This window comes from Apiotrichum porosum (assembly GCF_003942205.1).
Source record: "Apiotrichum porosum strain DSM 27194 chromosome Unknown scaffold_2, whole genome shotgun sequence".
In the NCBI taxonomy this organism is placed as follows: Eukaryota; Fungi; Basidiomycota; class Tremellomycetes; order Trichosporonales; family Trichosporonaceae; genus Apiotrichum; species Apiotrichum porosum.
Window position 1 is genome coordinate 2487682 of NW_021167109.1, and position 15421 is coordinate 2503102.

The 15421-nt window shown below is 59.7% G+C and overlaps 5 protein-coding genes across 5 annotated transcripts; 2 read left to right on the top strand and 3 right to left on the bottom strand.

Annotated features, from left to right (window-relative positions):
• Positions 1 to 176: 176 nt before the first annotated feature.
• EHS24_004985 (uncharacterized protein) lies at positions 177 to 3153 on the bottom strand (the record flags this gene model as incomplete). Its single annotated transcript, XM_028620527.1, has 7 exons — positions 177 to 278; positions 320 to 435; positions 496 to 1901; positions 1981 to 1999; positions 2077 to 2866; positions 2904 to 3028; positions 3072 to 3153. 7 exons carry the CDS (start codon positions 3151 to 3153, stop codon positions 177 to 179), a joined length of 2640 nt encoding a protein of 879 aa, XP_028479499.1.
• Positions 3154 to 3408: 255 nt separating this feature from the next.
• Positions 3409 to 4505, bottom strand: EHS24_004986 (uncharacterized protein; the record flags this gene model as incomplete). Its single annotated transcript, XM_028620528.1, has 5 exons — positions 3409 to 3604; positions 3648 to 3882; positions 3968 to 4116; positions 4174 to 4250; positions 4395 to 4505. 5 exons carry the CDS (start codon positions 4503 to 4505, stop codon positions 3409 to 3411), a joined length of 768 nt encoding a protein of 255 aa, XP_028479500.1.
• A 426-nt stretch (positions 4506 to 4931) lies between these two features.
• Positions 4932 to 8581, top strand: POL5 (DNA-directed DNA polymerase; the record flags this gene model as incomplete). The annotated part of the gene is made up of 2 exons (XM_028620529.1): positions 4932 to 5336; positions 5390 to 8581. 2 exons carry the CDS (start codon positions 4932 to 4934, stop codon positions 8579 to 8581), a joined length of 3597 nt encoding a protein of 1198 aa, XP_028479501.1.
• Positions 8582 to 8688: 107 nt separating this feature from the next.
• MSH3 (Mismatch repair protein msh3) lies at positions 8689 to 12921 on the bottom strand (the record flags this gene model as incomplete). The annotated part of the gene is made up of 21 exons (XM_028620530.1): positions 8689 to 9015; positions 9054 to 9186; positions 9226 to 9425; positions 9464 to 9863; positions 9904 to 9968; positions 10005 to 10106; positions 10142 to 10195; positions 10232 to 10632; positions 10670 to 10722; positions 10761 to 10810; positions 10849 to 10895; positions 10931 to 11011; positions 11050 to 11373; positions 11411 to 11595; positions 11637 to 11762; positions 11799 to 11864; positions 11903 to 11931; positions 11966 to 11987; positions 12023 to 12038; positions 12077 to 12840; positions 12887 to 12921. The coding sequence occupies 21 exons, from the start codon at positions 12919 to 12921 to the stop codon at positions 8689 to 8691; spliced, it is 3480 nt and encodes a 1159-aa protein (XP_028479502.1).
• A 433-nt stretch (positions 12922 to 13354) lies between these two features.
• Positions 13355 to 13777, top strand: PMP3 (plasma membrane proteolipid Pmp3; the record flags this gene model as incomplete). Its single annotated transcript, XM_028620531.1, has 3 exons — positions 13355 to 13394; positions 13555 to 13651; positions 13741 to 13777. 3 exons carry the CDS (start codon positions 13355 to 13357, stop codon positions 13775 to 13777), a joined length of 174 nt encoding a protein of 57 aa, XP_028479503.1.
• Positions 13778 to 15421: the final 1644 nt, after the last annotated feature.

The window sequence follows — 15421 nt, forward strand, 5'->3', positions numbered from 1 at the left end:
CGGGGTCAGCCGTCATTTACGACGCGTTGCTCTCAACCTTGTCTATCGCCAAGCTGCACCGCAAAAGATGCCTATGCATGTTAACCCCTCTAAGTCACAAGGGGAATGGGCTTCTACATGCACTTTTAATATGACAGATAAACAACCACACAGCGCCTGCCCCAGGCATCCACAGTCTAGCGCCGGGCACGGTCACGCTCATCGCGCTCCCGCAAACGGCGGTCACCCCAGCCCTCGCCGGGACGACCAGGCGAACGCATTCTCTTCTCACGGTCTTGCTGCTAGATCAGCCTTTTATCCTGATAAACACTAGACTCACAGGATATCCAGAGGGTCCATCAAGCGGTCGCTTAGGAGGTCCACCACGGTCGCGGTCACGGGGGTCAGGTCCAGCGGCAGGCATGTAGCGGTCGTATGCAGCCGGGACACCGTTGCCTTGGCCATTCATGCCGCGGTCGCGCTCACGATCACGCAGACGGTCGCGCTCGCGCTCACGGTCCAAATCGCCCCCACGAGGTGGCCGACGATCGAATCGAGGACCGCGGTCGTCTGGGCGCTCCATGCGGCGCTCGTTGGCATGGCGCTCGTTGGGATGGTCCATTGCAGGGCGCGCCCCAGGTGCGTTGGGGCCGTATCGAGGCTGTGGCGAACGGTCCCTGGGCTGCAAGTTGGTAGGGGGTCGTTGCTCTGGCTGGCGGATATCAGGTCGCGCGTCAGGACGCGGCCCAGATGGACGGGGCTCGGCTACAGCCTTGGAGTCGGCGGCGGTGGTGCGAGCGGGTGGGTCGATTGGGCGGTCGCGAGCAGCGAGAGCAGGTTCGCGAACATGATGAGGAGGTGGGTCGCGACGACCAAAACCTGCGGAATCCAAGGGAGGTCCAACGGGCTGGCGGATAGGCATGCCGGGGCCAGTGGACATTGAAAGGCGGTTGTTGGCTGGTCGGTCGCGGTTGCCGGGTCGGTCGTTGCGCCGGTCATCGCGGCCACGCTCCTCCGCCCCGCGCCTGTCGTCCCGCCTGCGATCATCACGACGACGGTCCTCCGCACGCCTCTCTTCATCCTGCTTGCGCTCCTGCTCACTCTTCTGCTCCGGTTGAGCAGCCTTGGCCGCAGCAGCCTCGATCTGCGCTTCTTCCTCAGCGAGTAGCTTGAGCTCCTCCTCAGCCTTGCGCTTTCGCTCGCGAATGAGGTTGCGCTTGGCTTCAGCTTCGTCAATGGCCGACTGTTGCGGTGCGGTGGATGGGGCAGACGAGTCGGTTTTGACGTTCGCGATATCGTTCCTGCGCTTGGCCTCTTGCTCCTTCTTGAGCTCCGCGACAGGTGGCTCTAGCCGAGGGGCATCCCTCCTGGGCTGCTCCCGGCGGTCATCCCTTGGCACTGGGCCGCGGGGTGGCCCACGGTCGTCGCGCCGAGGGCCGTCGCGCCGAGGGTCATCACGCCGAGGGTCATCACGCCGAGGGTCATCACGCCTTGGCTCATCACGCCTTGGCTCATCGCGCCTTGGTTCATCGCGCCTTGGCTCATCGCGCCTTGGCCATCGCGGTGCCGGGTCGTCTCGACGGCCATATCCTACATCACGAGAGTCCCCAGGCGCAGATCCGCTCCCTGGACCATAGGCACGCGGAGGCAAGTCGCCGGCGGGCCGTGAGTCTGAGGCAGGCGGCCTGGCAAGCCTACTCTCGTGAACAGGAGGGGCGACTGAACGTTGGTCAGGCCTGTTGTTGGGTTGCGATGCAACATCTTGCTGGCGAACATCTCGTGGACCGTCATCTTGCCAGCGACCAGTCTGAGGGCGGGTGTCCAGTCGGTCGCGGAGGCTTTGAGGTTCACGGCCGGCTTGAGGACCTGTCGGGGCGCGTGGCGGGCTCCTTGCCCTTGGGGGGCTGAGAAGACGCGGTGGGCTGCGTGCACGTTGCGCTGACATGAGCGCGGGTTTCTTGGATGAGGCCAGCCGCGCCGCCGTATTGATAACAACCATACCGGTCAATAGCCAACGGTACTATGCCAAAAAAAGTCACGGGACCGTCACAAGAGTAGGCATGGCCGGCGCGGCTGAGATAATGGCGAGAAACGTACAGGGTCTGTTCTCGTCGCGGCCTGGAGGACCCCGGCGATCGGGATACATCAAGCGCTCGCGCTGTCCGTCAGGGTGGGCGATGGGCTGCCGGTCCACATTTGGACGGTCAGAGACACGATCATAGCGACGGTTACGGTCTCCACCCCGCTCTTGCATGCGGTCGGGCATGGCGCGGCCCATTCGGTCTGGCTGACCACGGTCACGGGGGTACACCGCTGCACGATCGGGGTGCACCGGTGGGCCTGGACGCTCGGCAGCTGCTGCTGGAGGCTTTGCTTCGGTATCGGTTGCCCCATCACGGTTTTGCCTGTCATGAGAGCGCTCTGACGGGGTGAGGCGCTCAACGAGCGCGCGGCCAGCTGGACGGTCTCCTACCCTCTCCGTCTCCTTCACACCGCGGGATGCCGCGGGCCCAGTTGGTGGGCGGCGGTCACGCCCATTGCGATCCTCGCGAGGACCCGTAGTGGGCGCACTACGATCCCTGTCGGTCTCACGCTCTTCCTTGGGCTCATTACTCCTCTTCGTCTCAGGCTCGGCAACTGGCACGTCCCAACTGGTCGTGCCGCTCGCGGTGTGGTGGTAGAAGAAGTTGCCGGTCGAGTTCGACAGCACTTTCTTCCATCCTGGGGGAAGGCGATCGTCATCGCTCGTTGTCTTGCTCGCCGGGGCACTTGTGCGCACAGTCTCTGTCGTCGCGTTGTCCGGCGAAATCGATGGACTGCGAGCAGCTGAAGATTCCTTTGGCACCAGAGCTGCTTCCTTCCCATATTCGCGGTCAACTTGCGAAGGCTGCATTCGTTAGTTTTGTTCGTTTGGGATTACAAACATTGAATAATTCAGGTTGAGGGATAGCGTCACTGTCTTCAGTCTTGGGTTTCTCCTCTGGTGCTGGAGTTGCAGTGGCCGACGCCGACGCGGTGGGCTTTGGGGCAACAACGTCGACCTGGATATCTTTCAGAGTCAGCATATTTCGATGGGGGACCGCCCAGCTTACCAGCTACAGTGAGCTCTTCCTCCCCACCTAGACTAATACAGTCGTCGTCGTCGTATCCCCAGTCGACTTCCTCTTCAGCCATGGTGAAATGAAATGGCGAGACGCGAGAGTGTGTTGACAGAACACGGGCGGCAAAAGTCAAAGCAACTCGTTACCACACGAGGTGGGTCGTGGGCGGAAGCAATTCCTCGGGCCTTGGTATGGCGCAACCTTTCCCAGCCGCGACCACCAATATCAATCTGCTCATCGCAAGCATGCACAGTCTAGGTCAGCCTTGCTGGCCATGCATAAGCGGGTCATGTACACCAGATACACGTCTATGAAATCGAATGTTGATCTAATGCCACGACTGGCCAAAGTACAGCTCCAGGGTTGTGCGCGCAATGTTGAAGCCCAACAGGCTCAGAAGGTAGCCACCAAAGAGAGGCAAGAGGGGGGCAAGGAACAGCTCGCTGCGGGCCACAAACGGCAGAGCCGCGTAGCCAAGGTACGTGACGTAGATGTACTGGAAGCCGGCGATGAGGAAGAGGGTGCTGGCGGGTCAGCCAACTTGCGTTCATGTCATAGCTAACTCACTTTCCGAGCAGCAGGCAGATCCAGTTGTTCCGCACCACAAGTGCCGCCAAAGGCAACAATGCAACGTAGGTGGTCAGGAAGGCGGGGAAGAACGAGTTGACGGCGACGTCAAACGCGTACGCAAACTCGACACGGTTGTCGGTAATAGCGGACACTCCGGTCGTCGACACCAACAACCTGTTGGCGGTTGCCCAGAAGAGGAGGGCAATGCCCAGGGAGAAGAGGATGAAGTCACCTGGGTGTTAGGATTGCCGGAAGCTCGAATCGAGGAGCACTAGCCCGCGTTTTGGGCATAACTCGTGGGCAACAGTGATACTCACGGAACACCATCTTGAGGACAAGCCCAAGCATTCCAAGCCATGTATAGTCGTGCACATAGCCCCACACCGCTGCCGCAACAGCGAGACATCCTGCGATGAGGATGAGCATGGCAGGGTCGTCGCGAGCCCAGACATTCTTTGTCTGCTTGCTACAAGTACGTTAGTCTGGCAGCTTCAATAACCACGGCAAAACGCCATCAACATACTGGTGATAAGTTTGCTTGTACACTCTCCTTGGTGCAACGACGAGATATGTCAGTTGCCAGAACGCGAGTTCAAAGTCCTGTAATGTCAGTTCGTGTCGTGTGTGGAAACAACACGCTGAAGCGCAGGGTTCTTGGTACTGTGGAGCCCTCGACGCGTTTCCAAACGCAAGTGGACACTCCAATGTCTCCCAAACCTGCTGACGAGCATACGACAGACCTACCATGGACTTGAACTTTGTCAACCTCCTCAGCATGATTGGCACGCCGCGCTGGGGCAGCGCGCCCTCGTCAAACGACATACCCCCAACGGAGGTCGGCAAGAGGGGCGCCATGGTTCGCGGGCGGAGGCGAATGGCCGACAGGGTGGCGAGTGGGGTGCGGGATGCGCAAGGGGAGGGGTGTAGGCGGGGGTGTAAGAGACGATAGAGATGTGCGCGACGACGAGCGAAACCACCTCGTCGCCATGTCCCTGCTGTACGCTGTACTCGTCACTCGGGCCCCGAGAGACCATCTGATTCTAATGTAGTTGCTTGCCGTGCCTAATAATAGTAATAGGCAGGTCTAGCAAGTCATACGAACCAGCGCGCCTAACGAATTGGAAACCTTCTTCCACGAGGAAACCACGTGACACTATTTGTTTCCGTGTGGGCCCCGCGACGCTCCTGAACTTCAGAGATTTTTGCGGCACCCACTCTGTTATGTGTTGAAGGCAGTCCAGCTTCGAACACCAACAACACTCGAATTCTTTCAAAAACGGGATGACGGCCAACGTTCTCCCGCTGTTCTGGCACCTCGCCTCGTCGTCGCGTGACACGCGACTCGGTGCGACTGCCGACCTTGTTTCCGCCGTCGAGTCCTTCCAGCGGTCCTTTGTCGAGGCCAAGGCGGCCAACGGCGATATTGAAGAAGATGAGGATGAGGATGAGGACGAGGATGAGGATGACGAGGAAGAGGATGACGGAGACGAGTCCGGCATGGAGGTCGACGGAAGCGACGATGACGAGGAGGAGGACCGCGCAACCCGTGTCAAGGCACAGCGTCTTGACTCGTCGCTCGCACGCAACAACGCCCCCGATGTTGTGTACACCATCAAGCGTCTCGTGAGGGGTCTTGCAAGCTCAAGGGAAAGCAGTCGTTTGGGATTCGCTGTGGCTTTGACTGAGGTGAGTCTGGGCTATTACTGGCTGCCCTTCCCGGGACACGGACTGACAAACAGCTCCTTTCGAGGACACCATCTGTGACCGCTGAGCAGGTGCTCTCGGGCATTACTCGTTCGTCGCAGTGGAGCAACGGTGGCAAGGGTGCCGATGAGCGTGACATGATGTTTGCGCGGTTGTTTGCCATTGTCGCCGTTGTCGACTCTGGTGTCGTGTTTGCCGATTCGGGTCGTCTCGAGGACTTTGTGACCGTCCTCGACTCGCTCGCCGCCCTGTCGGAGACCAAGGTGTGGATCGCCGAGGCCGCGGGCTGGGCAGTGCAGCGGACTGTTGAGCTTCTCCTTGCCTCGAACGTTAGCTGGAAGAAGGAGGCTATCGCGCAGGTTGTGGAGAAGTTCTACTCGGACAAGATCTGGACCCCGGAGAAGATTGCCCTCACTCTTGCCATCGCCGACGCACCTGGCATCGACCTCAAGTCTCTCCTCGCCCCCACCTTCAAGCACACTCCACTCCTTGCCGCTGGTAACCTCGTGACTCTCGGCCGTGTCCTCAAGGAGGGCGGTGTCGACGAGGAGGACAGCGCCACCCGCACTGGCTCTTACAAGCCCCAACTCCACTACGTCTGGGACTCTATCCTTGCCGCCTACTTCTTGGAAGAGGAGGCTGCCACTGGCATTGCTCCCTTTGCCGAGTTCTTCCGCGTTGTTGTCGACGAGTCGCTGTTCGCCAACACTGCCTCGGCTGAGCGCAAGTACTGGGGTTTCCAGGTCTTTGAGCGTGCCCTCCCCAAGCTCCCCGCTTCGTCGATGCCCCTCATCTTCACCCCCAACTTCATGCGTTCGTGGATCAACAACTTGTCCAGCGCCGACCGCCACCTGCACAAGGCTGCTATGAGCGCCGCTCGTGTCGTTCAGGAGCAGGTCAAGGCCAACCCCGCCGCTGGTATCACCCTTCTCTCGCAGCTTGTCGGCAAGCACGGCCGCCCTGACTTTGACCGTGTCACCAAGACCAAGACTGTCGAGTCTATCATGGCCAACCTCACCCCAGAGGGCGCCAGCGAGTACGTCGCCTACCTCGAGCAGGTCGCCCTCGGCTCCGACACCGACAAGTCGGACGCTGCCGGTCTCGAAGAGCGCCGTGTGTGGGCACTGGACCAGCTGGTCGCCCTGTGCCGCAACCGTTCTGTCCCCAAGACTGACGACTGGGTCGCTCGTGTTCTCGACTTCCTCCTTGTTCACAGCTTCTTCATTGTCCGCAAGGCCGACAAGAAGAGCTCGAACAAGGCTCTCCACTCTGTCCCCAAGCCTCCCTTCTCGGAGACCACCGCTGCCGCTGCTCGTTCCCGCTTCGCCTCCGCCATCATCGACGTCACAGCCGCCGCCCCCAAGGACGGCCGTGCTCAGGGCACCGACGCTGCCGGCAAGCTTTGGCTGACCCGCGCTCTCGAGACCATTGCTACTCTTGAAAACGACAAGAAGCACGTCGAGGTCGTGAGCGATGCCGACGATGAGATCAAGGCCATCCGCACTGCTGCTCGCAAGGTGCTCTCGTCCATTCCTGAGAAGAATGACACTGGCCGTGGTGTTCAGATTCTCCTCTCGTTCCTCCTCCTCCAGACTTACGACGAGGTTGAGGATGCCCTCGACCTGCTCGAGGACGCCGTGGGCGCCGCTGAGGGTCTGTTCGGCAAGAAGAAGCAGGCGACCGACGCCGACGCTCCTGCCCCCATTGACGCCCTTCTTGACGGTCTCGTTGCTCTTCTCGACAAGAGCTCGGCCGACCTCCGCGCTCTCGCCAACCTTGTCTTTGGCCTGGTCGCCCCTGCCCTCACTTCCAGCTCCATCCAGCACCTCGTCGCTCAGCTTGAGCAGTCGGGTGCCGCCCAGGAGGCCGACGCCGAGGGATCGGAGAACGATGACGACGAGGAAGAGGATGACGACGAAGAGGATGAGGATGATGACGACGACGAGTCTGACGCTGCTTCATCCATCGCCGTCGAGTCGGACGATGAGGATGACGAGGTCGACCCCGAGTTCCGGAAACGCGTTGCCGAGGCCCTCAAGGTCTCTGGCATGGCTACTGCCGAGGGCGAGGGTGAGGACGAGGACAGCGACGACGAGTCCGTTTGGGACGACGACCAGATGATGAAGATCGACGACCAGCTCGCCGCCGTCTTTAAGGCGCAGGGCAACTCGAAGAAGCGTAGCGACCTCAAGCACGCCGCCATCGAGTCGCTGCACTTCAAGAACCGTATCCTCGACTTCTTTGACACCTTTGCTCGTCGCCAGTGCGCCTCGCCGCTTGCTCTCGACATTCTCACCCCTCTCCTCCGCCTGACGCGCGCCGGTGGCGACCTCGCCAACAAGGCCGCCGGTATCCTCCGCACCCGTATCGCCAAGGCCGCCCACGCCCCTTCGCCCTCGGCCGTCGACGGCGCCCACGCCAAGGTGGTCATTGACGAGATCCACGCCCTGGCCCGCAAGGCCCCCACTGCCGAGTTTAGCACTCTTTGCTCGACCGCTGCCCTCTTTGCCGCCCGTGCCGCCCCCACTGTTGCTCTCGAGGCCTACAAGGCGACCCTCGCCGACTTTATGACCCGCAAGCAGTCCGACGTCCAGGCCGCCTTTGTCGCCGAGTACGTCCGTCGTCACCCCGCCAAGGCATGGGCTCTCGCCACCGACCTCATTGGCTACGTCGCCCCCAGCGCCGAGGCCACTGTCAAGCCGTACCGCCAGGTCCAGGCGTACGCCATGCTCTCGACTCTTGCCACCCAGCTCTCTGCCCTTGTCAAGGCTGGCGACGTCTCCGCCGCCGACGCCGAGAAGGTTATCAAGGGCGCCATGGCCGACGTCTACGCCTCGCTCGAGACCGCCGCCACCGACGGCGGTAAGGCCGACCGCCTCAAGGAGGTTGTCAAGTCTGCCCTCGTGTTCGCCCGTGCTGCCAAGGCCCTGGACGGCGCCCGGGCCGCCGAGCTCTGCGACGCTTCGCGCCTCGCCACCGTTGCCGAGCAGGTCAAGAACGGCAAGACCAAGGAGATGAAGGGTGTCCACAGCCTGCTCAAGCAGCTGGGCTCGATGCTCGGCCAGAAGCAGGAGAAGGAGGCCAAGAAGGCTTCCAAGAAGGAGGCCGCAACGGAGGAGGCTGAGGAGGAGACCGCCAAGCCCAAGAAGCGTAAGGCGGAGGACAAGACCACCGAAAAGGCTGAGAGCAAGAAGCTCAAGGCCAAGGCCAAGAAGGCCAAGGCATAGACGTTGCATAATGCATTGGGATATACATAGAACTTGGGGGGTTACGCACATGCTGGGTAGTGGACAAGAACAAGGATGCGGGGATGGGGGGGATTGACAAAACTAATTTATGCGTTCAAGAACTGAAGGGCGCTCTCGACGCGCGCGACCTCTTTGACGCCACTGCCGGCCTTGATCGCCGAGTCGAGAGCCTTGAAGCGCTTGGCGAGGGCTGCGACACCACGCTCATGAGTGACACGCTTGAGGTCGTCGGCGCGCTCCTGCGCACGAACGAGCAGTGGGCCCGGAAGACCAGCGAGACGAGCACACCAGACACCAAAGGAAGCGTCCGCGAGTCCCTTTTTGAGGTGGTAGAGGAAAGTGATCTCGGCCGAGCCGTCGGGAAGGGTGTGCTCAGAAAAGGCCATGTGCCAGTTGGACACGTCCTTGGGGAACTGGAATAGGTCAGCATTAATGAAGAGTGACTACCTACTTCGTTGGCTAACTGCTCGGCCACCAGCGGATAGTGCGTAACGAAGAGCGTGTTGCAGCCGACCTGGGCCAGGTGCGCGAGCGTGGCGTAAGCGATAGCCACTCCGTCGTAGGTCGAGGTACCACGACCGAGCCTGGGTGGGTTAGTTACAGCTCCCCCCTAAGTTACCCACTCGTCCAGGATGACCAGCGTGCGAGGCGACACGGCACGAAGGATATCACTTGTCTCGCTCATCTCGACCATGAATGTCGACTTGCCACGCCCAATCTCGTCGCTGGCTCCCATACGCGTTTGGACGGCGTCGTGGATGCCAAGCTGGACCGAGGCTGCAGGAACAAAGCTGCCAATCTGAGCCATGCACACGATGAGAGCCTTGACAGTCAGTGGAGGACACATACAAGGGTACTCACAGTGGCTCGCACGCAGCTGCTCTTGCCGGCCATGTTGGGGCCCGTAATAACCTTGGCGCGTCCTTCCTCGGTGCTAAAGTCAATGTCGAACGGCACATACGCCTCGTCGCGCATCGACTCGACCATCGGGTGACGTCCGGCCTTGATCTTCAAGCTGGGCTCTGCCACAAAGGTCGGCTTGGTGTAGCCATGGGTGAGCGCGACTGTGGCAAGCGAAATCAGGCAGTCGATTACGGCAAGGTGGCGGGACACGGTCACGAGCGAGTGCACCTCGGCAATGTCGTTCTGGAACGACACGAAAGCAGCCTTTGCCGCAGCGGCCAGGGTCTCCTTATGCTGCTCCCTCTCCTTGGTGATTTTGATAATCTCCGGGGTATGGAAGCGAGCAACAGACTTGGTCCTGGCAATCAGCACGGACCGCAGCGCAATCATTCACGCACGATTGAATCTTGACCCATTTCGGAGGCACAGACTTGGCGTCACGGACCGGGACTTCCACCAGGTACTGCGTGTCAGCTACCGTGGGTCTCACTCAGCTCACCTCCACGCCGGAGACCGTCACATAGTTGAGCTGGGGCTTGCGCACAATCTTGCGGACCTCTTTCAGGTGAACGTCAAGCTCGCTCTCGCAAAGGCAGATGCACTGATATCAGCCGGGACTGGTCTTATTGAGCTTACGTCCTTGGCATCTTGAATCTCGGGATAGCGGTCGGGGTCGGTCCATAGATCGGCCTGGTCGTCAACGCTCCGCCGGGAAATGCCACTTACCATGTTGTTGGCACGCGCCGCTTTCAAGTCAAAGGCACTCATAAACTCCTTGGCAGGACCAGCAATAGTGGGCAGCGTTGTGGCAATATTGTTGAGAAGTTCCGACTTGAAGATCCTGCTTTCATCTCGCTTGAACTCTGAACCGACGCGCACGAGGCCGACGAGAATGGTTGCCAGTTCAGTCGGGGTCGTCTTGGCATACTGAACCCTCGTGAGGCCGCGGACCAGGTCCGGCATGTTGACAAGGAGAGAACGGAGCTTCTCCAAGTGGTAGGATTCGGAAGACATGGCCTCCTCCACGGCATTGACTCGAGCACGCAGGGCGACCACGTCAAGAAGTGGACGACCAATCCATTCACGCATAAGGCGGCGTCCCATGCGAGTCTTGGTGTGGTCCAAAACTGAGGGTTAGAGGCAGCTCGTCAAAATAGGACTCACGCCACATCAGGCTACCATAGTGGCCTCCATCGGTCTGGTTACGGTAGACCTCACTGGCAGTTAGCTCCTTCAAGTGCACTAGATAGCTCACAGGTTGACGAGGGTATTACCAGACAGCAACATGTGCGCACGGTTGACAAACTGACGAGAATCAGCTCAGTCTAGCGCCATTGTCTTACCTTGGTGAACGAGGACCTATGGCGGAAGGCATCTTGAAGACCGAACGCTACAGTGAGCTAAGAAGTGGACGTTTTAGCTCACGTGTCATATACTCGACAGTCATGGCTAGAGCCACGACCACCTGCTTGGGAAAGTCGACAAGAGCAAGCACCGCGTCCTCGTCTGGTGAGTTAGACCTGGAAGCGAGCATTTGAACCTACCTGGCAGGCCCGCTGCAAGGCCAAGCGGGTCGGCAGGGCGAGAATCATCCTCGGCAGTTGGCGGTGACATGCTGTCATCGTCCCCAGTCAAGTCAATCTCAATCGGCGTTTCCGACTTGTAGAACGCCGTCAGTGAATCAAAGGCCTTGTTGTAAACGGGCACATCCTTGAAGCGCTCCACGCGCACTGCTGTTGATGAGCGCGAAGAGGCGACCATGTGTTTCAGGACCTTCTCCGTCGCCTTGCTCAGTGCCTTGGGAAGGATGAGCTCGGACGGCTGAAGATGGGTAAGGCGTGTTTCAAGTTCGGAGCGCACGGGAGAGTCTGATGTCAGTAACAAGAGCACCAAACGGGAACCCACCTTCAAACTCGTCCCAGATAACGTCGCCTGTTCCAGGAACGACGCTGACCAAGGCGATGCGCGCACGGTCACCAATCTCCTGTTCCACGATCGTGACGAGTGCGTTGGTGGCAGGGGGTGCAGCATTGGCAAGTGCCGGCTGGTCACGAAGGTTGGACGACGATGACGTGTCTTCTTCGACGTAACTGACAACGTCAGTTGAAGTCAAAGGGACTTTCCAACTCACGTCGTGGCAGTGTAGAGGCTGGTGAGCTCTCGGACGAACGGCGCGTTCCTGTTGTCGCCGGCCTTCTTGAGCGCGGCGGTCTCCATCTGCGATACAACGCCAACCTTGTAACCGAGGGAGATGAGCCTGAGGTCAGCGCATGGCCTCCAAGGATGGACATACTTTCGGACGTGGATGTGTAGACGGTGGGTCGGAATGGAGGCCACATAAAAGTTGCGCGATGGGAAACTAAATGTCAGAGCAGTAACGGAGCGAGATTAGCTTACGCGGCGATGCCAAGCTCCTTGGACGCGTTCTGACGTCAGCTATAGCGAGTATGAACAGCCCACCTTTGCGTCGTCGCCGTGAAACCTTTGGTCAGCGCTGTCACTCAAATCTCGCCTTACTTGTACTTGTAGCCAACTGCGTGGGTCAGCGGGATCATCGCACACATCGCCCACCTTCCATGAACAGCAAGACGTCAGGCCACTTGGCCTTGATCTCCATGTACTGCTTCTCCAGCGGAGTGTAGGTCATTCCACTGGGACCCAGCTCCTCCTCCTTCTTCTTTCGTCCTTTTTTGACTGGAGCAGCCGTCGCCGTGTACTTCGAGCGCAGCTTGGCAGCCGCCTCGGTCGTGCTGCCATCCACACCCTCTTCGGCGTCACCATCTTCCTCGGCCGGGTCGATTCCCGCCGCACGGCGGGCATCGGCTGCTGCGGCCTCGTCTAGAGCGAGGCTGCGGCGACGGGGCATGACGTTGCCTGCAAGAAGCTGCCACGCTTGGTGGCGACGTTCCTGCTCGGCAGTGCGCTGCGTCGATGGGGGGAGTGCCTGGGAAGGAGGGGGCAGGTTGTAGTTTCCAAACGCACTGCCTGGGGCGGCGGCGTCGGTAGACGAGACAATCTTTGGAAGGCGGAACGAGTCGAGGGCGACAGTGGCAGTTGGCGACGACTCGCGAGGACGCTTGGCCGGAGGGGTGCGCGAGCTAGAAGCAATGGCCGGCGCTTCAAAGTAGCTTGAGGCTTTTGGGGGCGCACGAGATGCGGAGGAGGAGGAGGCTGAAGCAGTCGACGTACGCGCCTTGCCGTTATCCATACGCGCACGCTTGGGAGGTGGTGACGCAGGGGGAGAGTCGGTCAAGTCCACAGCGTCTGCGCAAGACCTGCCCTTCTCCAGCTCCATGGGAGTGGGCTTAGGGCGGAAGAAGTTGTGCAAGGAGGACCTGTGTGTTAGCTACGCCCACAGCTTGCGCGGGAGGGTTGGCTCACTGTGTCCCCTTTTCACCCTGGCTTGACCCCACCATGATAAGTGAGTTGGAAGTGCTGAGGTGGACGAGAAGAATGTATTGTTATTGCTGCAGGAGACGGCCGTCATGACCTGACTCACCTCCACCCGATATGCACGCGCGCCGGTGTGTGGCCATGTGTGCCATGTGTGGTGACGCGACTTTGACTTTGTTTTATCGACGCCGCCCTGTTAACTGGGGTGTGGGATGGCGGGAAATGCTCCCGCGAGCTGGCGCGCTCGGACACGCCGTCATGGGACGACCCTGACTGACATCATCGCCACCTGCGCAGCCACGGCGCGCGCCAGGAGCGTCACACCCACTGACCCGTCCATCAGAATGTAAACCCCCCTCTGGTGTCCTCTTAAGTGTCTCCTATAACCGGTGCATCCACGCCCCACTCGTCTCTCTTCTCTCTCACATCTCAACACATTTCAATCCCAGTCCCAACATGGCCTTCACCTGCTCAGACATCCTCAAGATCGTTCTTGGTGAGCACTCTACTGACCTTGCGCCCTCTGTGCCATGCTTCCCACCGGCGTCGTCACTCCGTATCAGCGGCGTGACTCGGACACGGCGACTTGCGGCGGAAGCCGTGGACACCGGGAACAGCGGACTGGACGCTCTCGCACACCTACTGACACGCTTCAGCGGTCATCCTCCCTCCCCTCGGTGTCTTCCTCGAGCGTGGCTGTGGTGCCGACCTCCTCATCAACATCCTCCTCACCTGCCTGGGTTACATTCCGGGGTAAGTGTTTTCTCGCACTCGCAGTCGGCGCGGCGAACTTTTTTTTCCCCTGTCCTCCTCGGTGGCAAACCAAGCTAACCTTTTTTCAGTATCATCCACGCCCTCTACATCATCTTGAAGTACTGATCGTGGCCGCGTAAGTGTCCAAAGTGTCCAGCTGGGTGGCGAGCTCGTTCCACCGTGCCATCTGCATTTCTCATTCACCATTTGATGCGGGTGGCGGGAGGAAGCGGGGTGGCGGGAGGAAGAGAGGTGCCAAGCCCCCAAAGCACCGCAACGCATCGAGTAGCAATCACTGACAGCGTCTCAGACCCATGAGTCCTAAACACCCATAGGAGGCGGCCTTAAACAACGCTGCAAACCTTTTGTATCGTAGTTAATGTCTGACCATGTCTGAACGAGAGGGATGACGAACGTTAATATGCAGTTGTGCCAGACGCAGAGCATTGAGTAGTGTGAACCGGGCAGCATCAATTCAACTCCGTGGCACTCGTCGTCAATCATTCAATCAGTCGATGACGATCCGGGCGCCGGCCGGCTCATGTCTCGTGCCAGCGTGCCATTGTTAGATAGTTCGGTTGTTTACGCATTTCCGTTGGTGTGCTCGACGTGTTGTTGACGTCGGTGGAGTACCACCACCGTTGCTGTTGCTCGTCATCACTGGACAGCATGTTAGCAGCAGGACGTCACAGGGGCAAGCGGGAACGCGGTGGACCCACGTTGCTATGGAAGTCGCGCGCGCTCCGGTGTCCGTCGTTCCCGCTATTCCGGTCCTATCCGACAATCCCAACTTGCGCACTTTTGTCACGTTCATAAAGTTCAACGTTCTGGGTCTCAGGATCAAAAGGAACCCAAGGGGATGCACGTGAGTAGCTTGTTTTTTACCTTGAAATCTGGTCGTCGCGGGAATAGATGGCCGCCAGTGCTCGCCCTGGCGCCTATATCCAACTGGGCAACATTGTCGATTGTCCTTTTTCTGCGTCGTGTTCACGGCACATTGTTGAAATTGGCACCAGTAACAGTGGACACGAAAGCATCGTGTGCGGAAGGTAGTCTTCCAAAACCCCGGGACAAAGGATCGTTCTGGAAGCGGCCTTCTGAGCATGCGGACGAGGACCACGACGCTTGTGGGCCGGACAGTCGTGGGTGTGAAGGTGACGGAGAGTGTGCTATTGTGAGCTGTCGATAAGGAATGCAAAGTGGCAGATGACGGCCATCACTCCACCGCTGTGGAGTCTCCACCGACGCCGCGCGTCACCACACTGGTATTCTGGAATTCCCACCGCCACGTACCAGGTTCCCAGAGATGATGTGGCACATTGCGCTTCTGCACGTGCATACGGTGCTGTGGGTGCGTGGTGTCGTGATTTCGACGCGGCATGGCGTTGTGTGTCTCGCAGGTGTGGTGACAGGTGTGGTGACAGGTGTGGCACTGCGGGTCGCGGATGATCAACGGCCAGTCCACCCGCGGCCACCCGGCGTCAGGGAGGCGCAGTGTACGGCCTACACGTTGACATCATTACGGGCGTCGAGTAAAAGTCCTGGCGCCGCCCCCCACGCACCCAGAAAAAAGACGGACCGGATCGTGGCGGCAGGGTGGCAGCCGCGTCTTGGCAATGGCGCAATGGGTTTCAAGGACGGTTGTGGGCAGTGGTTGTGAGTGTGTCGCACCGACATCGAGCTGCCCATCACATCGCACTGTACGCACTGTGGCAGTGGGTTGATCGACATGATCTGGTCTTGTGTTACCACCCCCTTGCAGATTGCCCA